Source organism: Temnothorax nylanderi, unplaced genomic scaffold (assembly GCF_030848795.1).
Source record: "Temnothorax nylanderi isolate EJ_2023f unplaced genomic scaffold, tnyl_v1.0 TNYL_tig0001_pilon, whole genome shotgun sequence".
Classification (NCBI taxonomy): Eukaryota; Metazoa; Arthropoda; class Insecta; order Hymenoptera; family Formicidae; genus Temnothorax; species Temnothorax nylanderi.
The window spans coordinates 2,821,571-2,848,190 of record NW_027249063.1 but is presented as its reverse complement, the minus strand read 5'-3'; the positions used below and the strand labels follow the sequence as shown (position 1 = coordinate 2,848,190).

The following is a 26,620-nucleotide window of genomic DNA, read 5'->3' as shown; positions in this document are numbered from 1 at the left end:
CTCTCACTCTCTCTTTCTCTCCCGACTCCGGCGAATCGATATTCCGCTCAAATATTGACTCCGCGATTGTGTGTGCGGTGTGCCGTCCGCGAGTGAGCGAGCGCGCGCGCGACAGAGTCCGTCCGTGTCCCGTGCAGTCAGTCGGCGATGCTCCTTTAAAAAGCGAAGTGTACTCCGAAGTGCGCGCGCGAGTGAGAGACGTTACGAGTTACGATCCGCCGAGAGAGGAGAGAGTCGAGGACTCGGGGAGAGTGCGAGAGAGGCGCGTTTGAAGTCGGCGTAGTACGGTGCCTCGTAAGCCACGCCGCGCGCGGCCAGGCAGCACGATCCCGTGACGACGACGTCGACGACGACGACGACGACGACGACGAGGAGGAGAACGAGAACGAGGAGGCGCGGAGGAAATATGCTGCCGCAGGCGACGACGGGCGCGCTGCTCTGCGGGCTGCTGGCCCTGTGCGTCGGGCTCACCCACGCGAACATCGCCGCGGCCTTCGAGTCGACACCTTCGAGCTTCTTCGATCATGGAGGTGACTCTCGGTTCTCTTTTCCCAATTCTCCCTTTCTCCCGGCGTTCGCCTGGTCTCGCCGCCACCGCTGCCGTCGCCGCGCCGTGTCCTACATTCGTTACCCGTCTACCTGGTCCCGCGAGCGTATCCGGCATCGCCGCCGTCGCGATCGCGTACGCGCGCGTGCTTCCTCCCGAATCTCGGCGCCGTCGGAGACGACGTCGCGGCGCGGTGCGGCGCGGCGCGGCACGCAGGTGCGACGGGCGATAACAGCACCTGCGGCCCGTCGAGGCTGTGCTACGGCGAACCCATTGACCGTGTGCGTGCCTGTGTCCCGTCTCTCGTTGTATTATACGCCACGGTACGACGAGTTGAACGTTGCACTGCGCCCACCCGGTCGATATGCCGCCGTCACCGCCGCCGCCGACGCCGCCGCCACCTCCGCCGCCACCGCCGCGCGAAACGGGCGAGGAAAGAAAGGCGGCTGTTAACCCTCCGCCGTCGCGCGATTTCTCTCTCGCCTGCGGAACCTCTCTCACCCGCGAGAAAACGGTCAACGGGAGAACGGAAAAATGCGGGGGAATCTGTTAAGAGATTAAGAGACCCCCGACGGCCCTCCAAACGCACCATTCGGCCCGACCGCGCTCGATTGTTGATATCCCCCGACGGCTCTCACGGGGGTCTTCGCGTGACGTAACGAAAAAGGTGTCGGGACGCTGGAAAAGTTCCGATTAAGATCCTCCGCTTTCCCCAAGACCTTTCGCGTCTCGAAAAGGCTGAAATCGATTCGCCGCGCCGCGACGAATTCGTTCTGATCTTTCGTCGCCGTCCGGGATAATTGACGTACCGGTTGATTCTACGCGACGTCGCGCCGTGAGAGAAATTCGGGATTTTAGCCGACGCGCGTTGCCGCGTTAACGCGCCCAAATTCGCGGGATGACGGGAATAACCGTGTTATGCAAAATCCCGGCGATGCCGGTGAAATTCATTCGCCCGTTCGTATGAGCGACAATAAAATCATTGAAAAATACGTTTCGAGTTTCGATGCGGCACGAGGTCGCCCGCCGCTGAAAAGAGGGGCACAACGGACGACGCCGCGCCGCGTCACTTTTTTTGCCCGCGTTAAATACGGCTCTCTTCTCTCGCGTCGCATCTGATCGGCGCGATCGACTGCAGTTTCTTTTTTTTACGCTATCCTGGACCTGAACTTGATGTAAACAAAAGTATGAATGGCGATAAAAGACGCGACGGTAAACGAATCGATAATGATACCTGAGAAATAACGATCGATCCGTCTCTTTATACCGCGGTATACGCGCGACAACACGTTCCACTCCGTACGTTTCTTTAACAGCAATTTACAAGCTTCTTTATATTTGTACGTACGTCGCCAACGTCGTTAAACCTTATTTATGCATCGGTTCTACCTTGTTTATTCGCCGACTTTTTACTCGGCGCGCTAAACAGCGCGCCTCGCGCCGATATTTCGGAAACCTTACGTTTTACGCAACTCCATCCGTTTAATTAAACGCACTTTTCGCGCGCGAGTGGGGCTCGCACCCCTCCAGCGATCAGCCGGGGCTCGATTACGATCGTTCACCGAATGACGGTATTAGTCATGCTTGTCGGAATAACGAACTAGGTGTGAATCACATTCGAGACGGTGAGAGAGAGAGAGAGAGAGATAGAGAAGTCCCGGGGTAAAATTAGACCGATTTCGAGCGAAGACTGACGGAGTTAAAGTGACGTGAATTTAATATTCCCGTCGCATCTCCCGAGAAAGAGAGAAGAAGGGAGAGAGGGATCGTGTTACGGGCAGGTTTAAAAATATTTGGATGCATCCCGCGTGGCGGCGGATCGTTAATTATCCCTAATCACCAACCCCGCTAAGATTAGAAGGGCCGCCTCCGTGGACGAGATACGTGACGACGGCGACGCTGCGAATGCTGCGATTGACAATATTTGAATTATACTTTCTCCGCGGCCACAGATATCGTGGCCCACATTGCGAGGTTCGCATGTCGCGATAATTGAATGCATTCTAGCGTCGTCGTCGGCCCCGATGCACCGACATGATAATACGCCGCGCACGTCAAAATATATTTCGCACACGAGCAGTTAATTAACGATCAGCGGGCCTGTAATTATCGGCCGATGAAATTAGATGTCCCGCCGATTGCGCCGAATATTCTATCGAGGGATGATTGAGCTTTTGCCACTGCCACGGGAGACGGGGCGTTAATTAAGCGATATCATCCGCAGCGCGAGAATCTCTTTTCCTGTTCGATGTTCATTCGTTATGACAATCTCTATTCACGCGGTAGACCTGGTAGTTTAAATGAGAAAAGTGTATTTGAAATATGTCTTATAGTTTCTGCGACGAGTATCAAGAGTTTTTATTACAAACAATTCTTTTTCTTCATTTGTTTATCCAGTTTATCCATATAATAGTCGATTTTATTGCTAGAAACCGCGTGTAGATATTTCACGTCATTCTTGGCGCACAAATTCTTGTATGTTGATAGTACAAACTTCTCCGTACGTGTTTTTATTAGCAAAATGTAATTGTAGGATTCTACGGTATACTTAGGTATACGTGATTTTATTTCGTAGGCGTGTTTTTATAAAGGAAAATGTCAGCTTTGACGCGTCCGACGCCGCTTAATGATAATTACGAGATAATCGAGAAACATATGCGTATGTTTCATAATTGACTTCCGCGATCGAAAGATACTGCCTATAAATAATAATTATTCGGCTTAAAATGTATACGTAAAGTTATATATCTCGAAAATATATGGAAATCTGATGTTAAATGAATCGCCAGTTTAGCATAGCGAATTTCATTAAATTAAATTTTCACACTGAAATTTTGGGTACAATTATCGTAATAGTATTTTCGGAATATTTTTAACGAGGTGTCTCATATCTCACGCGTCTAATAATTTATAAATAAACTTCTTGATAAAACTAAAATCGAGATTGACACTTCGCTGTATAAAAGAGAATAAAATGTCTCACTTCAACATTTAAAAATTAATAAGATTTTATCTTTTAAATTTTTGTTAAAGATAGCTTCACATAACATCAAACGACATATAAAAATCTGGATTTAGAGATAAAGTATTATTGATCGTTTCTAAAATATTTGCTTTATTTTAACTTAAACTTGCTTAAACTCGAAGAAATTCTTTCAAATCTCCGTCAAGGAAAAATCCACTCGCAACTGGTCGCAGAATCTGTCCGTCAAATGTAATCTGGTGATTCTGGGTCACACCACTCACACCAGTGTCGAGAAACTTACGTGGAGGATATTAGTTGTTGACTACCGGCTCAAAATGCCAGTGTTAGCAATTAACAGCATAATTATGAGCCACTGTTGCGAACATAAACGAGAACGAACGCTCCTCTTCTCCTTACGCTACAGTTGTTTAACGCTTTTCTCATTATCCGTATGTTGAAGAAGTTGACAACGGAGTTAACGAGCTGCTGCATCTTTTAATTTCACTTAACCCATTTTTTACCAAATTTCGAATCCTTTTTCTCCCTATGTTAAAACCGCGTAACCCGCGCCAAATATTTTTCAGTGCTTAATTAAAAAGTTCGCTTGTTATATGCGGATGGGAGAGGGGAGGAGAAAGAGGAGGCGAAGGAGGAGGTAAAGGTGAATTTTACTGACTTTTCTCGAACGTACGTTAACTGAATTTTCCCAACCGACGCTGAATTCGTCCATTAATTTTTAACGCTTCGTTAAAAATGGCAGTGATTTCAGAATCTGCATCACTGAAGCGCGGGAATTTACATAACGGCGGTAAACACACAGCGCGAGAGCGTCTCTATCAATAAAACGTCCAACAGGATCATCACAGAACAATATAGCAGTGTGTGCCGAGCGTTTTATTGGTGATACGCTTATACCACTATGTAAATTCATGCGCGAATTGACCTTAATGCCGATTTTTCGAATCCCCGTTAACGTGTTTAACGAGGGACCGTAGATTCTCACTCCGGATAGTCCGAATGCCGCTCGTTTCGAAAGATAGAGTTGGCGAAATCGGGCTATTCATCTTCTCGGAAAAAAAAAAACGGTTTGAAAAACGAATCGAAGGTTCCCGACGAGTAACGCGAGGAGCTTCGGTTACTCTAGCGACTCCCCGTTAGAAATAGCGTAACCGGAAACTGAGGAGGCGGTCCTTTTTCGCCTCCGCAGCAAACGAGGTGACGTCGGCGGCGGTGGCTGATCAATCGCATACACGTGTTTCCGCAGCTCCACGACTGGATCTGGAGAGCCTCGAGAGCGGATATCACGGCCTGGTCAAGGAGAATGAAACTCTGGTCGAGGTCACGCCGCAGATTCGCGCCCTGGGAACGAAAGTTTGCTCCTTCCGCATCGCGAACAAGCACCACGGCGAGGCGCCGTTCGAGATCATCCTGAAGGAGAAGGGGATGGCCGAGCTGCGGGCGTTCCGGGTCCTGAACTGCGAAAAACGCCGTAATTACAAGTTCGACATCGCCGCGGTCGGCTGCAACGGAGCGCAATCAGAAAAGTACGTTTTACACGTCTGCATTTTACACGGGGTTACAATCCTCGCACTTTGCTCGAGCGGTCGCGCGAAATTTTCATTCCTCTTGTTATAAATGTAGCGGCGCGATTCCGTAACGTGCGTTCATTCGTGGAAACTCCATCTCGAGATAAAGTAAACTTGACGAAAGTAGAGCGGAATGGACGATACGGAAGAACTATACCTAAGTTTATAATTGCGAGAGTCAGCCCGGCCGCTTCAACACGCGACTGCTTTAGCTGTGAAAAAAGTTCGCTATCGTATGATGCTCTCGGCGCTCAGATAACAGCTAAGTAGAAATGTACACTTCCACCTCGTCAGACTTTTCTTCATACATCGTAGTTATCTTTTTTCTACCTGCATACTTAGATAACTGGAAGTAAACTTTTGTTAAAAACATTTAGATAACAAAGGCTACGAGATAATATACATCTATGGATGTTATTAAAATAGCTCAACTTTTTACTTCCTGGAAATATATTGTACTACATTCCGGGTATATTTTAATAAAAAAAAACATCAATTAGCGGGCACGTTGCATAACAGAAAATACTTGGACGAAATTTATTATATTTGTTACATTTATCGTAGCAAGGGAAACAGAAATATGATATGTTTGTTACAGTCAAGAAATCAACTATTCCATTTTATATGTTTACGTCCGTTACATTCGTAATTTAAACTTTATGTGCGTCCAATAACGTAAGCCTAAATTACACGCGTCCTTTCACGTTATCGTCGCAGATTATATCATTATGCGCTCCGGTATCTAAAAAGAAGCGTGTTTTATGACGTGATATATCGGAAATATATCGTCTTACCCTGTATTTATCTGTAGTTAAAATCCGTGATAAGTCATTTCGCGCAAATATGGGTCATTGGATCGCACGTCGCGCCAGCACAATGCCAATTTTTTCGGCTGGCGCGTCGCGCACGACGCCACAGTCACAACGGTGTGTCAGCCAAATGAGGAAATAACTCCCAGTCTGAGTGCGCAAATTTTCTCATTACGAGGTTGTGCGATTTCACGCCCGTCTGAAACGATAACTGCTGACTATTCCCTCGCGTCCGTTCGCGTTTGCTCCCGATCTTTCGCCTCGATAAATGTTATACACGTCCCTTGGAATGAAACTTTTACGCTCGCGATCGCGACAGCTAATAAAATGTATTGTAGACCCGAGGGGGAAAGACAAAGAGTTATGACACAGTAGAGGAAGAGAGACATTGATGAAACACGCGACTTTGGCTTTTGTTAGAGAATCGCAAAAATTCATATTTATAATCGCGCGCGTACAAATGATTTCGTATTTATATTACGCGAGTATACAATTTAAATCACGATTGTAAAAACAGTCAATTTATAAAATGTTCAATTTCGCGCGTCAAAAACATAAAGTCGGTAACAATTAGGTAACAATGCGGTAAATTTGGCAGTATTTGGTTAAAATTAGGGTAAACAGGAAAACAACTGCAAGGGTTAATTTACTGTGAAAAACTAACGCGCGATGTTCGTGCTGTTTCCGGCTCGGAATCTGTCTCACTTCGCCGAATCGCCGCCAACGAATGGCAGATCAATAGTGAAACATCTCGTATATACGTGCACAACATACGACGCTTTTATATATATAAAAGATTTGGCGGTGAATTTTTCATACAAAGCGGCAAACGATGTTACAAATTTTGCTGCAGCGCGATGGTCGAACGAATTACGCGATCGATTGATATCGCGTGCCTCAAACCATCGATAATACACGTCGTAATTTCTAATTAGGATATCGAATGTATATACATGCGTCCGACACGTTATTATGACATTAATATGGAAGAGTCGAGGCAGGCCAATGTGGCGCGTGCTAGCGGGGTTACCCCGATTATTTATTATTATTGCACGACGCGTTTGGCGGATTTTCGGCGCATTGATTTTGCCGTGTCTAAAATTTCAAACGTAAATAGATTCTGAGTGCGTAACTCGAACGGGTCGCTGTTTGAATGCGTGTGTTTTCGGTAACGAAACAATTCCGAGTCGAAATTCAACCCTTTTCTCTCGCACGTACGGTCTCTGCGGTATCGCATTATTGACTTTTCCGTTGTACGCCGCGTATTAAATTTCCGATATTGCTCCGAGCGGACACTGTCACATAAATGTTTTACATTAAGTATATCGACAGTATTTGCTTGACTGTAATTCTTTTAAATCCCTTCCCAACGGGTTTACGGCATAAAATGCATTCCTCCGTTGTGACAACACGGAAATATTAAAATAGATGTAGTTTCCTACACTGTGCGCCACTTTAACGTGTATAAATTATCGCTAATTCGAAAAACCATTACAATTAAATCCATTACCAAGGTAAGCGTATCTATGGTAGCGTGAAATAGCTAATTATCTTGATGCGAAAGTTATTAAAGTAACCTTTATTAGCTTGGGAAATAAGCTCTTTTAAATTCATCATGGAGATTATAATGGAAATTCTATGGTTGTAATCCGTTCTGGGAATAGTCGAAATAATCTTTCTGGTAGCTGGAAGTAAACATTTTTACATTCCGCGTTACGGCATGGCGCATCTGCGTAATTCCGATTTTTTAATTCTAACTGAAGCTTATCGAAAAATTGCACAGATTTCCGACAAAATATAACCGTGAAAATATATTGATATAAATTGCGAGTGTGTAAACGGAGAGATATGTAGGTACGTAAGAATTCGAAGAATCTAGGCATTCTAGACTATTCGTCATATCGCATATCCGCACGTTTCTGCGACACGTCGTTATCTCCGTAGGAGAGTAAAGAGACCTTGAGCTGAACGTGCACACTTCAATCTTATTTCAGCGCCACGGTTCATATTACTGTGGTTGACGTCAACGAGTACGCGCCGCAGTTCCTCCAACCGGCCTATGTTAGCACCGTGGACGAGGGTCGCCTCTACGAGGAGGTGGTCCGCGTCGAGGCGTCCGATCGTGACTGTACGCCGAAATTCGGCGATGTCTGCAAGTACGAGATCCTCACCGCCGATCAGCCGTTCATCATCGACAACGAGGGTGCCATCCGCAACACCGAGCCCCTGGACTACGAACGCTCGCACAACTACATACTCAGCGTGGTCGCTTATGACTGCGGCATGAAACAGTCGGCGCCGGCGATGGTGACGGTCAAGGTGAATCGCGTGTGCGCTCCTGGATGGCGAGGCATTCCCGAGAGAGTAGATTACGCCGCCGGCGTCGGGTCGCAGCCTCTGCTTCCCTCGGCGCGGCTTGACCTCTGCGACGCTCCCTGCATCCTGCGCAACGTGCGCGCCACCCTGACTTTGGCCACCGACCACATCGGCAAGGGTTGTGATCGCGATACTTACGGGGTTCGCAGCCAGCGGAAACTGTGCGGTGCCTCGCGCGACAGCGTGGACCTGCTGCCTACCCCCGGGCCCACAACCTCCTGGACGGCTACACTTTCCAGAGATGAAGGTAGAGAAGCTGACGAGATCTTCGAGTTTGACGGCGTGGATTCAGCCGCGATTGTGCCGAACGACGTGCTGGAGCATAGTCTGGCGCAGAAGTTCACCATCGGCGTCTGGGTCAAGCACCGACCACGCCCGCGACAGGATCCGCATGTCAAGGAGCACATTTTGTGCGCTGCCGACGATCACAGTAAGTTTTCACGTAACGTTGAAACTCACTGTTTTAGCGGCGTCGCGATATTTTAACATTAAAAACAATTTATCACTTTGCATTACAATATTATTTTTCAACGTTATTTTATCAGATTGTTTCGTATTCATTTAATATTTTGTTTTTGTTATTCTTATCGATATAAGCATCTTCTGCTTATAAACAGAAGATGCCCATCGATAAGAGCAACAAGAATTTGTTGACAAAGAAAATAATTGTACAAAGAATTTGCTTGATATTAAATTTTCAATTTTTTTAGTGTCGAATATCATAAAGATTAACTCTAACGTTATGTTCCATATTTATCACGCTCACTATTATCCTCTGATTGGCTTTATAGCGGGAAAACAAGGAAATGGGCTATAAACTTTATAATTTTCATTTCCCTTTATACCTGAAAGAGACAATAATCATTTTAGACAGCTGATAAGCTCACCGGTCGTTCCAATGTCAAGCGATGTTCGTCGATCTAGCAGAATACATTACGCGCCGCCGGGAGTGCACGCGCTCAAGCGTTAAAATATACACGTTCACTCTGCGGAAACGCCGGGGTATTATCGTGAAGTTTCGAACAAAGCGGCTTAATCCTTGCGCGGAATGAATTTTGGCAAGAAATCAGGTCGTGCGCGTTTATATAGGTCGTCGCTCGCGCTTGTACGCTCGCCTGCCCTCGCGAAGAGTTCAACTCAAATATCCTACCTATCTACCCGGTCTGAAATACAAATCTTTCTAAATACCGACCGGTCTCCATGGGCGACGTGTAATCCTCGGTTATAAACGTTCTCTCTCCCTCGTCCTGCTACTCCGGCTCTACCCTTTCGCGTTAAATCTCTCCTTAATGCCGTCGCGCGTCTCTGTACTTTATTACGCGCAGCGGCGTCACGAAAGGCGCAACTAACGCCGTACCGTTTCAATTACAGAGATGAATAGACACCATTACGCCTTGTTCGTAAGGAACTGCAGATTGATTTTGCTGCTGCGACGCGACTTCTCCGAGGGCGATCCCAACATCTTCCGTGCCGCCGAATGGCGTTGGAAGCTCGGCCAGGTATGCGACGATAAGTGGCATCATTACGCGATCCAGGTAGACTTCCCGCGTGTCAACCTGTACGTGGACGGCGAGGAGTGGCGCGCCGACGAGAAGAACCCCGAAGTCATCGACGATTGGCCCTTGCACCCGGCCAAGGGTGTCAATACTACCCTTGTGGTCGGGGCGTGCTGGCAGGGGTCCGAGAATAAGACCAAACACCATTTCCGCGGCTATCTCGCCGGCCTGTCCGTCCTAGTCGGCCGAAACGAGCAACCAGAAGTACTCTCGTGCCTGCGACGCTGCCAAGAGGGCATTCACGTGCCACCGATGGACTTGTTGCAACCGGGTACTCAACTGCTGACCAATTCTGATATGACTGAGGTGCGCATCGATGGCGACAACCGCACGAACGTTGAGACCCTTTTGCGTCGTATCGGCTACTCCAATACTCGACGTTTCCCGACGCCCGGTCGCCGTAACTTCCGTCTCGACACAACGATCGTCTGCGAAGGTAGCGAGAACACGCCTCTACCGGTACCGACCGTGCAGTCCTACGTCACCGTGCTACCGCCTCCGCGACCGGGCATCACCGTCAACGGCACCGGTTACGTGGCTCGAGAATACGCTGATTTCCGGCTGGGAGTACGAGTGTTCCCTGACGCGCGCGTCACCGCCGGATCAGCCGCCCGATTGGACGCCTGCGCCGTCAGTGTTTATCCGAGCCTTAACCCCGATCACGAGAGCTTGGGATTACCCGGTGACGCCTTGCTCGCATTCCACGACATCTCCGCTCGTGTTGACCGAGACGGCGTCGTTCTCTCTGGCGCGGACTCGCCCTACAACTATCAGCAACTCATCCGTCTCATCATGTACACGAACCGCAAGCCGGCTTATTACCTCGATCGCGTCTTCAAACTCACTTGTTCCGAGTTGAGCGGCCGCTTCGCCAGCAACGAATACGTGCAAACGCTGGCTGTGATTCATCCTAAGGAGAAGACGACCGTTCTGCCGCACACGACGCCCGGAGAACCGCCCATCGCCAGAATAATCGAGCCGGCACCGGGTCACGCACAGCTCTCGCCGCACCATGCCGATCTAACGGAGGAATACGCTACGGCCGCGCTTCATGAAGGCAGCAGAACCGTCGGTGGCACCGGCGGTAGCCATGCCGTAACCATCGTCGCTGCCGCTTGCATCGGCTTCCTGCTGCTGATGGCAGTGGTGGGCGCTGCGCGGGTACGTGGGGCGGCCAAACGACGACGATCCGCCGGTGACGAGCTCGCTGCCGAGACGGAGATGGCCTGGGACGATTCGGGCCTCGCCATCACCGTGAATCCGATGGACAGGTTGACGGAACACGACCAGCATCACCAGAGCCAGCGGGACGAGGATGTGGACGACTCCGGCAGCTCTGATTCCGAGGACGCCTCGTTCCGGGACGATGACCTTGACAGCTCCGACTGCGAGAACGATTGCGACCTCAGCAACGGCCGACACCGCCGTCACACCTCGCCGCACGATCTGGAATGGGATCATCGTGACGTTTAAATCACCCTATTATCTTTACACTGAGCATTCACACAACCCTCTTTCTTCGCGTACTAAGAGGAGTACTGGCCGCGTGCCACTTCCCGCAAAATTTTTCCATATATCGTTTCTTCTCGCCGCGCGCGCCCGCGTGATGCTGGTCTCGAGCACGTCTCGGGAGTATTTCACGTTGAAGATCTCTCGCGCAGCTATCGGCGGCTTTGCGAATTTAATCTGCGGGAGTAAAGAGTTTCGGATTATCGTATACGGATGTCTCTCGTCGAACGCGACTTGCGTCCGAAAGATCGATTTCGCGAAGTTCTCTCCTCGTGCATCAGATATCACGGACGCGTCGTTAAGGGATTAGAATATTTATTACGCTTTCGAATCTCCAGAATATATAGAGTAATAAGATTTAACGTTTTAAGCCGCTCCATCGCTCGATCGATTCTCTAAACGATTATTATTCCCCTTTACTGCGCGAGAGCGTTATCGTATTATCCGTCCCCCCTCATCCTCTCTCGTAGATGACGTCGATATAATCGATGAGGTAACGATATAAAACGGCATTCAGTTAGTACTCGTCTTAAGCGTCAGGAAAAATCTAGAGTGCGGGACGCTTTATCGAATATAGTTGAAACTCTTTCTACCTACGAACACACGTCGTTGATGTTTGGTAGAATCGGAGATACACGCAAGAGATACTTAAAGTCCCGCCGGGAATATTTCCGACGGGAATATTTACGGCAGTTCTTAATTTATATTCTTGACTCATCATTGGTAGTAGTAGGACAAGGGAACTCTTTTTTTTTATACTCCTAACTATCTTTCCTTCTTTTTAATCTATATACGGTTATCGCTATTTTATTATGACTAATCGCTGCGGCAATATCCAGCCATTTTATCGAAAGTTGTTTATTATTATTATTATTTCTATTATTCTTACTGTAGGCAGGACGGCCCGGTAGCGTAGTTTTAAATGCGAAACAGTGCTGAGCTGACTATTCTTCCTCGTCTTCTCGACTAAACTTTCTTATCTAAGGTCCATTTGATCTCATGAATGTAAATCTTTCGCAATATAATTGTGTCTTTCGTATTTTGATCAAAAGCGCTCGCGGTACGAGATGAACTAATTAAACCGGCGGCAAAACGCGCGTGGTAGATACGAAGATATGCTGAAAGCTATTCGCTTCGGTGTAGCACGTGAATCGGGCTGAGCCTGGGCCATACGATGCTTGCCCAATTTTACACGTTTATTTTTTAAGTCGTTACGCCTTTGATCATTTTCTTTCTTTGCACGATGTTCCTTCCTGATCGATTTGCAGAAGATGAGTGAGGACATTACCACGCATTTCATGCTAGTGCTTCAACATTTAAGATAATCGGTACAGCACCATATCCGTGTATAAGCGTGTCACACACAGAAGCTGCGCGTTAAAAAACGACGGTTCCGCCGGCCGTTAGTTCGTGAACGCTCGGAGGACATGAAATATTCGGCGAGGGGGACAATCTGCACGCGAGCAGACGCTTCATGCGTCACGTAATTTGATCCGGTATAAATATTCATTTCTAATTAATTAAAATTACTTGACACATGAAGGATCGGCTTATTGTTAGAGGGTGGATTATTCACTCCTCGTTCGAGGTTGTCTTAGTTTTCCTATAAGCGTTTGACGAATTAACGGCAGTTAACCGGTACGCGGTTTATGCGCGCGCGACACGCACGTGCTCTACATATGTATACATATATCAGCGTCCATTCATTATTCCGTGGCGAGAGTCTCGTCTCGAGTAGTAGACGATTATTCTAAAGTAATGCGCAGCGGCTGGGAAAGCCATCGAGCGTGCTTCTCCTGTTAATCTCCCCGACGCGTGTCGTATCGTGCAATCGCTCTTTTCACAGAGAGAAAACTGATGCTTTTACGTGCCTTTTAAGCAAGTAGTACGTTGAATTCGTATTGTATGCTTTAACAGTGAATCTCAAGCTGCGTTTCCTTTTTTTCCCCCTTCGTTTTCTTCTCGTCGCGGTATTGCCGTCGACGGGTATCCGCCCTGTATTGTTATTAGGATACTTCTCGCGATACCGTAGCTTCCTCGAGTGCACGGTAAACTCGCTGCGCGAAACGCGGTTTTAGCTTTTGTATCGCTGCCCGAAACCGCGTTATGGCGAAAAGTTCTGGTTGTATTTTAGACATTTACAGCTGTTAGGAGTTAAGGGTCGGACGCGCTCTCGCTGGGCGTCGTTTCCGGGCGACGCGCTGTCGTCCGGCGGGCTGTCACGGGCCTCGACGCACAATACCTGTCGATGGTCCTGTGTCGGAAAACGCGTCACACACGTGCAATGATCCCATCGTAGGGTACATTAAACTCTCTCTCTCTCTCTTTCTCTCGCTCTTTCATCGAAATGGTGACACGACGGCTGCGCATCCGTTATCGCCGCGAAATAATGAACGGATTCTCGTGTATATGTGTGCCTCTGTGTTGGCATAAATCTAGAATTATACCGAATCGTACGAATGCGGAGGCACCATCAGTACCGAAGAACTCGCGTACGGATATATCTATATTCATATAGGGAACTATAATGAACAATTTATTTTTCCAACGAGCATATCATATCATTTTTATAAGGGATTCGTCGGAAACGTTTTTTGGGAAGCTTCGCTTCGTCAACGAGCGGTCCGCGATCGCGAAACGTCGCGACTTCGTAAGGGTTTCTTTCTCGTTCTCGGGGGATAGGTTTCTTTTTTTTCCCATCTCCGTTCCCGAGGAGGGTTTACCAATACGCACCCTCTCTTACGCATCTCTCCGACTCGCGCGAAAGCAGATACTTCGATCGAGAATTCGGATTGCTCTAAACGAGAAAGCGGAGTTCGACGACTACCGGAAAGAAGAAAATAAATAAATAAAGACAAACAGAGACGTGACATGATCGTTTATCTGTTTCTGATAACACCAGAGATCGCATATTATATATACACTTATATACATAAAATACCGGTGTGTACGCTTGCTTTTGTACTGTCTTTCCTTTTCCTAGTGTTTTCTCCTAAACGCGATTTTATTACATTGCAACGCGAATCTTATCGTAACGTAATCTCGTATTTTATAACAATCGTAAACACGGTGAGAAGGTAATCAACAAAATCAGCCGAGGCACTCGCGACGGCCTCCCCGCATGGAGATTCTCACGAGGATCGAAGTCAAGAAAGGATCTGGCCTTCATGAGTGTGTCTAAATTAGCTTACGTAAATGTGTACACACGCGTTTGTATGCTTAATCCTCGAGCATAAGCAGCATAAGTGCACGGTGAATTATACAGTTCGGGAGATACTTGGGATTCTCCTATTTCATTTGATCATCGTACACGCGACATCGTAAATAAACAACGTGTGCGCTCCCATCGGGTGCATCACGCGATGTCGATGTAACGAAGTCAGAAGAGCGCGTGAAAATCGGTGGGAAAAAGGGTATCTCGCAGAAAGTAACTTTACCCGACGAGCTCGTGTACGCGCATGGTGCATTCTTCCCTTATTTACGCGAAACAGTTCCTCAAGTTGGTATCGTCTCCCCCTCTATTCTTATCGCTTGAAAGATTCGCCACTCGGAAGCTTCGCTTCGTTCCTGAAAATATTTGCTCATGTAAAAAACATCTTTGATCTTGGTACATAAATAATTCAAAATCAGCAGCAACATGTGGCTTAAGTTACATAAAACTCAAGCTGCCTCTGCGTGTACGTGATTTAATATTATGCAAGAAAAAAAATGCGTGCGGTGATAAGATGCTCATAATCCGAACGCGGTGAAATAAGGGAGCGCCCATGCGCTTGCGAACAACTCTTTTGTTATTCCGAGCGAGATATCGGGAGGCCAAAAGTCTCTTTTGACCGAGAAATCGGGAAATCAATGAAACGAGAAATGATTCGCAACGTGAACCTAATCGGGTGCGCGCATCCGCTCTAAAGATGTACTTAATCACTCAATTAAACGGGAAATGAAGGAACTGCGCAGAGAACAAAAAACCAACTAGATATTATATAATATATATATATATAAATATATATATAAAATATATCTAAGCTGTTTGCAAATGATGACGATGTAAAGGGGTAAAGAGGGAAGAGTAAAGGAAACAGAGGGAAAAATATGAATTTGTAATGTATCATTGTATTTTGTAGGCAGCTAGAGCGTGTACGTATACATATGCACAGATACCCCCGTGTACGTATGTATGTATGTTTACGTATATAAATATACATATATACTCCTCCCCCATCTTCGTCTCACTTATACACATACACGAATACACACACACACACACACACACACACACACACACACACACACACACACACACGCGCGCACGGTCAGAGGAAATATTTTGGATCTCTTAAGGGAAGAACGAAGGAGCTCGGATAAGTCGGAGGGGCTGTAACACGTCAAATCTTATCTTCCGAATTTCCGAGGGGAGGACCTCCTCTCATTTATCACGACGAGGCGAGAGGCATTCTCTTCAGCGCATATTACACGCCCGCCGCCACCGACGCGTATCGACTTTTACACATACACAATCTCACATATATATATATATACACACACACACACACACACCTATCCCGGTGCGACGACAGTGAAAAACGTGCATGTATAAACGCGCGATCACGCGCGCGTGTAGATCGAGAAATTATAACGCTTCGCGGAGCGAACGCCTCGTGCCATTCATCTGATCGTTCGTTTTTCAGCTCGCCGTCTCCTTTCGAAACGTCGAATGAGAAATATAAAAGAGATAGACGTTAGTCTTGCGACGATTCACGCCGCACGATTCAGGCAATGCGGCAAAATTCCTTCCCACGCGAACGAAACTTGATCGAACTTTTTGTCCGTGTGTTTTACAAGAGCGCCCCGGTTATAATTGATGTACCGAGTAGTTTTCAGTAGAACGAAATCCATATTGAGAACAGGAAATTCATTAATGAGATTGCTGTGTATATTCCGACTGATTCATTTTTCCATATTCCCGGAGAATATTGGAATCGAATAAGCTAAAAAGTGCATCCTTGCATCCAAGGCATGAAAAAACATGTAGAGCGTGTATTACATGTATTACGTATTTCTCATAAAATACCGAGCGATCGCTCCAGGACCTCGTTGTTATTTCTCGTTGTATGCGACACTCTCTAAAAAAAAAAAAAGAAAGAAAAGAAAAAGTAAGGTGGAGGAGTAGCGCGTAGTAACGATACGATCGGATGTTAACAATAAAAAAATTAACTGCGCGATGACAGTTGTAATGAGTGAAATAATCAACTACTGATTAGTTAGGCCGTAACGCGGAATATCGTTACGTGCCGACTAAATTCCCTCCCATCGCAGATTGATTGTGTGTTAACTAATAAGATTAAGTAACGGTATAGTATATTACAGTTAAGGAATTTAATTATTATGAATAAATAAATAATTAAAAGAAAAAAAATACTATCTGTACGCTAAGCACACACGTTTCGAGCCGTAACGTGACGTATGGCTAAGGCAATGTTTATGACTTTAAACGAGTCTTTAATTTTAACGTGACACACTGAGTTACTCGGCGCGTCTGCACCGCGACGCACAGAAACGTCAAATTATCTTGTTAACTCTGCAAACTGAAAGATCGTTCAAGACAAAAAATGAGAAGTATATTAGCAATAGTATATTAACTATACACACACGTACACGACACAAAAAATCACGCGCGGCCGCATATACACGCTGCACAGGCTAGGAAAAATGAAATACTATCTATAACGACATTATAAATAACATTAAGACGTCAACTGTATTTGTTTAATAAAGATGTACATTCGACATGGGCGAATTGACCATTACGTAGCCGGCAGGTCACCGTAATTGATAAATTTCCAGCTGATTTGAAAAGGACTTCAAGGAAGATCAACTATATCTCTCGAGTATTTTTAAATAGGCTATTCTTGCGTGCGATTTTTAAATGACCTGCCGGTTAAAAATGGAATATTGTATTATTTCCATTCTCACCTATATGTCGTCCTTTCATATTTGTACCAGAATCTACGTCCTATTCCCGTGAATTTACGTCCATATCACGTTAAACAAGTGTTTGAAGAAGCGAGACGTGGCATTTATAAATATCAAAGTTTTTATTGATGTACATATTAAATAAAAATTATTTGCAGATATACAGCGTAATAGAACTATACAAATATTATGTTGCGATGTTTTAAATTAAATAAACAAGTAGAAACTCAATTTTCTCGATAATTATTTACAAATATATTGCAGATCAAAACCGAAATTGCATGCTACTTTGATTGGTCTACTAGATATAATTTCACTAAAGCCTCGATAATTTCATATTTTTGTATTAAAAAATATTTTCAATTGGTATATATATTTAGTTACGAGATTACAAAAGAAAATTTAGTTTCGAAGTTATACGGGCATTTGTAAATTATATTATTTGTGGAGATTGTAACTTCTCATGCATATATTAGTAGATATCTTTAATAACATAAAATTACATTGTCCCTTGTAACAACGTTTATAATGCAAAACATTACAATAACTTTAACCAGTCCCATCGACGTGCAGTAACTGCACTTATTTTGACATGGTATATGTCATTTATACATAAACACAAAATTGCAGAAAAGTTACAAAATCTGATTTTCATGGATATAAAGTATCTGTTATGAGTTTCTTATCCCATAAAATGTAACATGAGAATGAAAAAATTATATTAAATTCAATTTGTTTGCGATTTCATAAGTATTAAATTATACAAGAAAATGACATGATTAAGAAAGTTTCGTTTTAGACGATGTATCCTCGTTATAAAAGGTATACTTCATCACGCAGTAGATATATTCGATGCCATACATTATAGGTACTCTGCTGTATATATTTTCATTTTTCTTTTAGTTCTTAAATTTCCATCTTAATCCATTAAAAAAAAAACATCTTTTGGTTTTGTGAATATTTCTATTGCAAACTTATAGTTTTAAATATTAACCTGTTATCGCTTTGAATATTTATAGCAGAATGCACGCCTCATCTCAGTATCAGCAAACAATGATGGTTGCTTCGCCATTATTGGGAGAAAATAATTTTATGTTCTCCGCATTCCAATGTAACAATGCTCCTTGACAAACGACACTCCACACATAAGGAATGAAGAATTCCTCTGGTTGTTCTTCTTCTACATACTTGAACTTTAATTCTGGGAATTTCTATAAACAGTACACATATTTCATAAAAATTTTCATAATAAGAGTAAACAAATTGTAATGATCTGTAATAATTTCTACATACTCGTAAACGATCCCTTGGCCATTCTAAAGTTCCTTGTCGTATAGTAGCTAATACTTGACTAACGCCTAATTGTGATTGATCTTTTTGTTCCAATTTATAAGAGAAAAAATTAATTACCTAAAAATTATGTTTCAAAAAATTTCGATTATTACATATCAATTTAAGTATAATATATTGAAATATGAAAATGCTGACTATTCATAATTTAAAAGTGGAAACTTACAGACTCAATATTTTGTATAATATCTTGGAAAGCAGAATGTGTTCTAAATGGTTGAAAGACATCCTTTTTGTACAGGAGAGTGTAAATTAAATTCGGATTGTGCGCGAGTCTATGTGTTAAACAACTATTTATAATTTCTAGCACCATCCGTAAGACCTCCTCAAGTATAGTCAAGTCTTGAATCTAAAAAAAAAAAATATATATATATATATACATATTTTACTTAATAAGTAACAAACAGAAAACATGACTCGTTCATATATCTTACCAAATCTTCGGTTGTAACAGTAGAAACAGCGGAAGTCTCGGTCTTTTTTTTATTACTTTTACTAACTGTTACATTAATAGTCGTTTCAACATGCGTACTAAGAACAATACTACCACTGGCAGGAAGAGTTGTCGACTGTGTTTGCTCTAGAATTCTTGCTTCTAACCGTGCATGCTTTTTTGCAAGAGTTTCAAACAGACTTAACAACCTCTGACTAACGTAAGGGTGTAAAGATGTGAACTGCGCAGACATGTTTGCTAGGGCTGCCAAACAGTTTGTATGAAGATATTTATCCTAATAATGATAAAAAGAATATTGCATTTTGTAAATGTACGAATTCATATCAATATATACGAAATATCACACGTACTCTCATTTTAAACATATTATATTGTATGGTGCGAATCACAACAAGGATTAAAAGACCACCTAATGATATTTCGCTTATGGATCTCTCAGTGTACCATGTTACACTTTTAAGTATCTTGAAAAAAAAATGACAATTATTATAATCATCATTACAGAATTAAAGAAAATATTGATACTTACAATTTCATGTATTCGTTTGTTAAACGTTTCATCTTCACTTAAAATTAGCAAGATGATGAGAGACATATAAATATGATGGGATGTGTTGTTTGGCGCATGATATAATATTTGTAGTATTGGAGTTACCTGTAAACAAACGTTTCAATGCTGTTCAATTATTAAATATTAGAAGTAATTAAAGTCAAAGAAAAATGTGAGCTTTAATAACACTTGCCAGTAGTTGTATATCAGGCCTTCTCATTATGTCCTGTTTCACACTCGAGTTTCTATGTAAAAGCATGTAGAGCAGAAGCGTGACTTCGTCTGTATTTGGTATCTTACAAATGGTATTATATAATTTATTTAGATTAAATTTGAAAGTATCAGCTGCGTTTCCTTGCGATATAGTATGATCTTCTATAATAAAAAATATATTTTTATTTGATATATGCAATGTTAATAATAATAATAATTCATATCAGAATTTTCGTAATTAAATCAGATCAGCCCGATGCTCACCTTGCATATCTATAAAAGAGAAAAGCGCGTTTCTATATGGATTCTGTGTAGCGGTACAGTGATTCGTCAGAACCAATAGAAGTAATAGAGATTGACTAGCGAGCGGAGTTTCCGTATCGCGTTTTTTCTCTTCTTCCTCAGCAGTGCCGTTATGTGCAACCTGTACATTTTTCGAACCGCTGCCTATGCCCATTCTTATTACGTTCCACAATCCGGCTGAAATAATGCTTTATATTAACGTTTTGTAAAATAGACCGTTCGCGTTTTGTGATATCGTTATATTTACCAGCAATACTGAATACAATACTGCCCCCGGACTGCTGTGTCAGTAATCCTGGGGGAGCGTGTTCCTGTTGGATAAAATTATGCAACAGCGTACACACCATAGTAGTTGCATGTTGGTTCAGATGCACGTGCATCGCTATCCTATACACTGTGCTGTATTCGGCCGCAGTTTGAGAAAATAATTGCACCGAGAGCAGCACAAGTAAACAATTAATCGCCTCCAAGTGAACAACGTATGTAAATTCACTATAAAAAAGTAGATATATTTATTAGATATACTAACGCACACGGTATGCACTTTTAAAAACATACACTGTTACATACAATATATTTTCTTCACTTACCATAAAGGTACATCTGTAATGAGTTCTATCAGTGCTTCGATAAAAAATGCCAATCTATAAGTAGGAAGTGCTTCGCTTGTCGTTTGCGGTGCTTCAATGTGATTTAGCATCTGTTCTTCACCAACGATCTCAATGAGGTACTTCAAAATACATCTCACAGCAAACAATGCATTGTATGTTTGCCATGCCGATATTATACTGCAAATAACAAAACAAAGATGTTTTAAATTCATTTAGTATTACAACTAATTATGACGTATTAATAAAGTAACGCATGCTCACTTCTGATTTTGTACAGGCGCTAGCAGCTCGTTGATGCGTATCAGAGCTATTTGTATCAGGGTACCAAAGTTGCCGGTAACCAAATTATTAACCAGCAACTGTTGGCACGACGAGTCTAACCGCGAATCCAGTTCTATCTGATCGTTCCTCGTAATGGGTGGTCGTATGTTATAAGAGAGAAACGTACTCCAGAATGGATCATTCGGAGGTATACTCTGCTTCCCGCAGAATCTTCCCAGGTGCACGTTCTTGGAAAGATCTTCATAGCGACTCGGCGTAGCACCCATTGCCCTTATTAATCTTCTGAAAATGAATGAGACAACTGCTCCTAATATCCATTAAGAGAATCTGTCTCTCGCATTATGCATGTGCAAATAAAGTCATTTCATTTATTTACGCGCATGTACAATAAAACTGATGATGTTATATGTTAAATAATATCGAACGGCTGACTTTCTGGCGACTTAAAGATTACTCTTTGCACCGTCGGCGGCGATGTAAATACGAAAATTGCTTTCTTTGCGAAGATAGCACAATCAAGAATACATTGACAGTCCAGCATGACGACGACGACTTGGCACGAGCGAATCAACACGTACAATCGACCGTGAATATTCTAATTATTCGTTTAGCGTTTGCAGAATCGTGCTTCGATGTTACAGCTTTTGTCGCGACAGCCGGAACGTTATCTCGCAATTCTCGCGTAAACGTAAACGCCGCGACGCGACGGGTCGGGCGGTCGGGCGAGCTAAAATAACCTCCAAACGTCACTCGGCACATCGAGAACCGCTCGATTAACCTGTTACTTCGTCGGTAATTCGCAAACACAGCCTCCTGTCACTTCGGACAATGCGTTTCACGCCGTTCACGCGTGGAAATAAAGCGCACTTACAAAATTACTGGTCAGTTGACTCACACATCACGCATGGACAGCAAAAAGTTCCACACTGGCCCAACACTGGCACCAGCCGCACCAGGCACCAGCTGTATCGACACGGTCGGTCATCGTCTTCGTCATCGCCTCGGAGCGAACCTGCCATACCGGCAGGCAAAAACCGCGCGAATATCTCGTTCAACTATATCTTCCCGCCTTCAAACTCGCGGCTGTTTTCGACTCGCGAGGGATTACTCGTGTCGCGAATCAGCGCCGGATACTTGGCATTTTGAAGCCACCGAACGCACGATTCGGGAGGCGGGGATCATTGAAGTACCGCGGCTCCGGATGTATCTGGCGAAAATATTTGTCGAACGGTACGGTGACGGTGCCGTTGAGTCGGTTGAGCGGCCGCCATGACAGTTTCGGCGCGTCGGTTCGGAGACACGGGGAGCGCGGCCGCTCCGCTCCGCGATCGCGGATTTTGCCGGTTAAAAGTGCACGTCGATCGCGAATTCTTGTCGGAAGTGTCGACCGAAGGGACGCACGATCGCCAGAAAGTGTCGGTTACCGTGGGCGTTCGCGGTAGACGCCGTTTCGCCGGTCGTAATCGACCCCGGCTCCGAGCGAGGTTCTGTCTCGAAACGGTACAGTCCCGGTGAGTACAGATTCCAATGCCGTAGGCGCGCGAAAATAGTCCTTATGTCTTTTCGGGAGAATTGAAGCGCGATTGGAGTACTTTTCGTTAGATACGTGCTTCAGCAGCACGTTGAGCACTTGTTAATTATATCGCGTGCATGTAATTGCTGCGTTTATTGGAAAATCCACCACCGACTGTTATAGACATTTAATACTGTAAGTGATTATTTGGCTTATAGTGATTAATTACTTATTTTGAGTATTAAGAGCATTAAAAACAGTGCTTTTACGCAAAATAAGTAACTAATCACTAGCCAAATAATCACTTGCTTATTAAATTTCTGTAAGGGGAGTACAATACATGTCGGTAGCGCGACAGTTCCGTCAAGTGAACTCCGCGCTATCGTAGCGTCACTGTATAAGATATGCCATATTGGTAATGCCGATGTGCGGGATGTGCCATAGTTCCGTCAAGTGAACTCCGTGCGATTGTAATTATTGATTGTGAATATCATGTCGGTAATGCAAATGTCGATGGTTTCGACAGAAAGTGAATTCTGTACGAGATTGCGTCTAATTGAAATATACTAAACTGAAATATCTATATATGTGTAGTACCTAACAATATTTATATATGTAGTGTAAATTATATAAATGATATTTATGTAAATGGTAATTGGCAATAATCGCGATAATTATAACTTGGCCGCGATCACTCTCTCTCTCTCTCTCTCTCTCTCTCTCTCTCTCTCTCTCTCTCTCTCTCTCTCTCTCTCTCTCTTTCTCTCTCTCTCTCTCTCTTTTTTTTGTTTTTTTTTTGCTTTTACATGTAGTTTTTCTGTAAATTAGAAGTATGGAATTGTAGTGGGAGTTTATAAAATGCACATGAATAAATTGAATTAAACGGTAGTAATTGGCACTGATCGCGATTACTTTCTCCCTTGGTCGCAATCACTGCTTATATTAATTAAAGATTGAAAGTGCAAAATTATTGTAGTTTATGTTGTGATTGTTTTATAGTATGGAATTGTAGTGGGAGTTTATAAAATGCACATGAATAAATTGAATTAAACGGTAGTAATTGGCACTGATCGCGATTACTTTCTCCCTTGGTCGCAATCACTGCTTATATTAATTAAAGATTGAAAGTGCAAAATTATTGTAGTTTATGTTGTGATTGTTTTATAAAATTATATGCACGAATCAGTTGCAAGTTATGTATAAAGTTATATGCATGAATTAATTATAAATTGTATATTAGTCATTGACAAACTAATAAGTTAGGTTGCTGTAGTTAATATTATGGTCGTTACAGAAATCATTTGTCTCATTATATCCGTATTGTGAGTTTTTTAGTTATCGAAAAAATATCGCAAAGAATTAATCGTATAGAGTACCGAATATTGAAATAATAATAATAAGAAACCGTGATCATTATTTATAGATACAGTCGGTGGCGGATTTTTAAGTATTTACGCACTATTTGATTTAGACACTCCTACAGCATTTTTAAAGCTTTCAACGCGCCTATTGCATTTAATGGAAAATTTACTACCGCGTGTAAGTGATAATAACTGTTAGAATTCGCACGGATGCGTCATGAAAAAAAGTGCATTTGATATCGCATTGTGCGTTTCGTGTATTCACATCGCGAATTCGTGGTTTTTACGCTTCGAAAGTACAGCGTACGAACTTCCAAAGTTTATGTATGTGTGTATAATAGCGTGTATAAAAATATTTATTGTACTGTACATAGATAATAGTGTGGACAATAAAGTGCTAGTTTTTGGTGTTCATCGTTCCCTTGACGGAGCTGATGCGGAGCGTTTCTTGAGCGGAGCGACGCCGTGGCTGGTTAGTAAAATTGTTTATTTTTTATTAAAATATGTGCGAGAGAGACTGCATGTAGCAGCATACATACCCGCAACTGCTATTATTTATTTTACATATACATTAATAAATTTTAAAATATTTATCGAAAAGAAAATATTTTATACATTGTAGAAATAAAAGAATATTTTTAATGTTTATTAAAATGTTTTATCGCGAATGCAAGTCAAAACAAGACGATACAATGTTACTACATTCAGGAGAAATATGAAAATGAAATAGTAGGTTAAAAATTGCCGTTCTTATACTTCTCTTATCGAGACTTTAAAAGAATATTGATAAAAGTAACAAGTTGTAAGATATTGAAGATTAGCATGAGAAAAAGAGAATACATCAATGTCAGCGTCGCTCGAAGACGCCAAGGTGCCGAAATTCGTCAATTTTGTGATAGGTGGCATGTCGGGGTAAAAAAATACTCATAGCCTATTATGACAACATTACCTTTTTTTTACTCGAGATGTAAATATCTTGAAATAAGTGTTTCTTGAAACTCACGGCAATTTTATTCCGCCAACGACAGAGTTATAGCACAGATCGCGACGCATCCGATGGATGTTCTTAAGATACGCATGCAAGTGTCGCACGATACTTTACGCGACACAGCACTTCGCACGTTTAGCACGAGCGGAGTTTGCGGTTTTTACATGGGGCTGAGCGCGGCTCTTCTTCGTCAATTGACCTACACCACCAGTAGACTTGGAATCTATACCACATTGCTGGATATCGGGGAGTAATGTCAGTCATTGTATTCATTGTCGGTCGTTCCGCTTAACAATTAATCGTAATCCGCGGAATCGTGTGTGCAGACTATCGTGCAGATTTGGCGTTTATATTTGCCTGTATTATAAAAATATCTCATTCAAATTCCTTCTCTTCAGACAACATTTTGGCTATTTAAATTACGTTACGATGATTAGTCTCGGGATGGTAGCTGGCGTGATGGGCTCTTTCGTCGGCACTCCCACGGACCTGGTATTGATTCGCATGGTGGCTGACGTGAATCTGCCACCAGGTATTCTTATATCTTTAGGCCTATATTTCTCAGAATGATTTATCATAGAGAGAGAAAGTCTGCACATGTTGTATACTTAATATGGGAATTAATATTTAGAAAAGCGAAGAAATTATAAAAATGCAGTGTGTGGCATCTTTAATATATGGAAAACCGAAGGATTTTCCGGGTTATGGAGAGGAGCGATGCCCACGATGGGCAGAGCAGCGATTGTAAACGGAGCGCAGTTAGGTACATACACAAAAGCGAAGATGTTGTTACGAGACACAGGTTATTAAAATTTACAATACTAAACCTATTCGTTTCACAATGCAATTTTACACAGCGAAGAATATAATAAATACGATAGAAAATAGGTCAGAATATTATCATGACAGATAATAAAGGTACAAGAGAAAAATTGGAATCAATAATTAATTTTACTTATGGTTCTAATCGGTAATTTTAATAGATTTTTTTTTAATATGACAGGGTATATCCAAAACGGTATACCGCTGCAATTTGCCGCTGCCATGATGTCCAGTGTAATTACGTGTTTCGCTTCGATTCCGATGGACGTAGCTAAAACTAGGTAAAGCGGTGAGATATCAAAGACAATGTGATTGAAATTTTTAAATATGCATTCTTGGATTGCATTTTAGGATTCAAAATTGGGGACAGTCTACAAAACCGCCTGGTATCACGGCTATGATCATTAATATTGTTAAAACGGAAGGCATAATGTCACTATGGCGCGGTTTCCTTCCGTATTATTCCAGAGCTGCGCCCAATACTGTAATTACCATGGTGTGCGTTGATCAATTTCACCGAATGTATTCAAAAATTTTCCCGGTATCGTAATAATAAATACCTACGCCAGTGTTAACTGTTTTCCTTTAATTACACGCTACGATATAATTGGAGTAGAATCTAAGATTGAGATGTTACAATTATTTAATTAAATCAATGAGAATATTGTTTTAGAAAGTATAGAGGTTTCTCTTTATCTGAAATTTTGTACGTCCGTGACGAGTGTGTGCGATACAAAAATGCGACTTTCGATTTGGATATTTTTTTTTATTATTACTGGAAATATGTTCTATATAAACGCATCAGTTGCTCGTTGATAACGAGAGTCAGTACCGTGTGCGGACCGATCCTGCAGT

At 43.0% G+C, this 26,620-nt stretch overlaps 3 protein-coding genes across 4 annotated transcripts; 2 read left to right on the top strand and 1 right to left on the bottom strand.

Annotated features, from left to right (window-relative positions):
- The first annotated feature begins 49 nt into the window (after positions 1-49).
- Positions 50-17,132, top strand: Cals (calsyntenin 1). Its single transcript, XM_071714780.1, has 4 exons — positions 50-530; positions 4,777-5,056; positions 7,902-8,713; positions 9,655-17,132. The coding sequence occupies exons 1-4, from the start codon at positions 407-409 to the stop codon at positions 11,310-11,312; spliced, it is 2,874 nt and encodes a 957-aa protein (XP_071570881.1). The 5' UTR covers positions 50-406; the 3' UTR covers positions 11,313-17,132.
- LOC139777439 (dymeclin) lies at positions 14,212-22,099 on the bottom strand. 2 transcript variants are annotated; one of them, XM_071714974.1, is made up of 13 exons: positions 21,953-22,099; positions 21,061-21,363; positions 20,779-20,976; positions 20,436-20,680; positions 20,150-20,365; positions 19,866-20,047; positions 19,652-19,777; positions 19,473-19,586; positions 19,103-19,396; positions 18,835-19,017; positions 18,612-18,728; positions 18,313-18,529; positions 14,212-14,915 (listed from the first exon to the last, which is right to left on the bottom strand). In XM_071714974.1, exons 2-12 carry the CDS (start codon positions 21,345-21,347, stop codon positions 18,362-18,364), a joined length of 2,130 nt encoding a protein of 709 aa, XP_071571075.1. In that variant the 5' UTR covers positions 21,348-21,363; positions 21,953-22,099; the 3' UTR covers positions 14,212-14,915; positions 18,313-18,361. The 2 variants fall into 2 exon arrangements, with proteins under 2 accessions (XP_071571075.1, XP_071570994.1); XM_071714893.1 differs by lacking the exon at positions 14,212-14,915 and having other exon boundaries at positions 17,422-18,529.
- Positions 22,100-24,877: 2,778 nt separating this feature from the next.
- Positions 24,878-26,315, top strand: LOC139782848 (mitochondrial 2-oxoglutarate/malate carrier protein). Its single transcript, XM_071722213.1, has 5 exons — positions 24,878-25,193; positions 25,342-25,475; positions 25,575-25,745; positions 25,947-26,046; positions 26,117-26,315. Exons 1-5 carry the CDS (start codon positions 25,012-25,014, stop codon positions 26,313-26,315), a joined length of 786 nt encoding a protein of 261 aa, XP_071578314.1. The 5' UTR covers positions 24,878-25,011.
- The last annotated feature ends 305 nt before the right edge of the window (positions 26,316-26,620 follow it).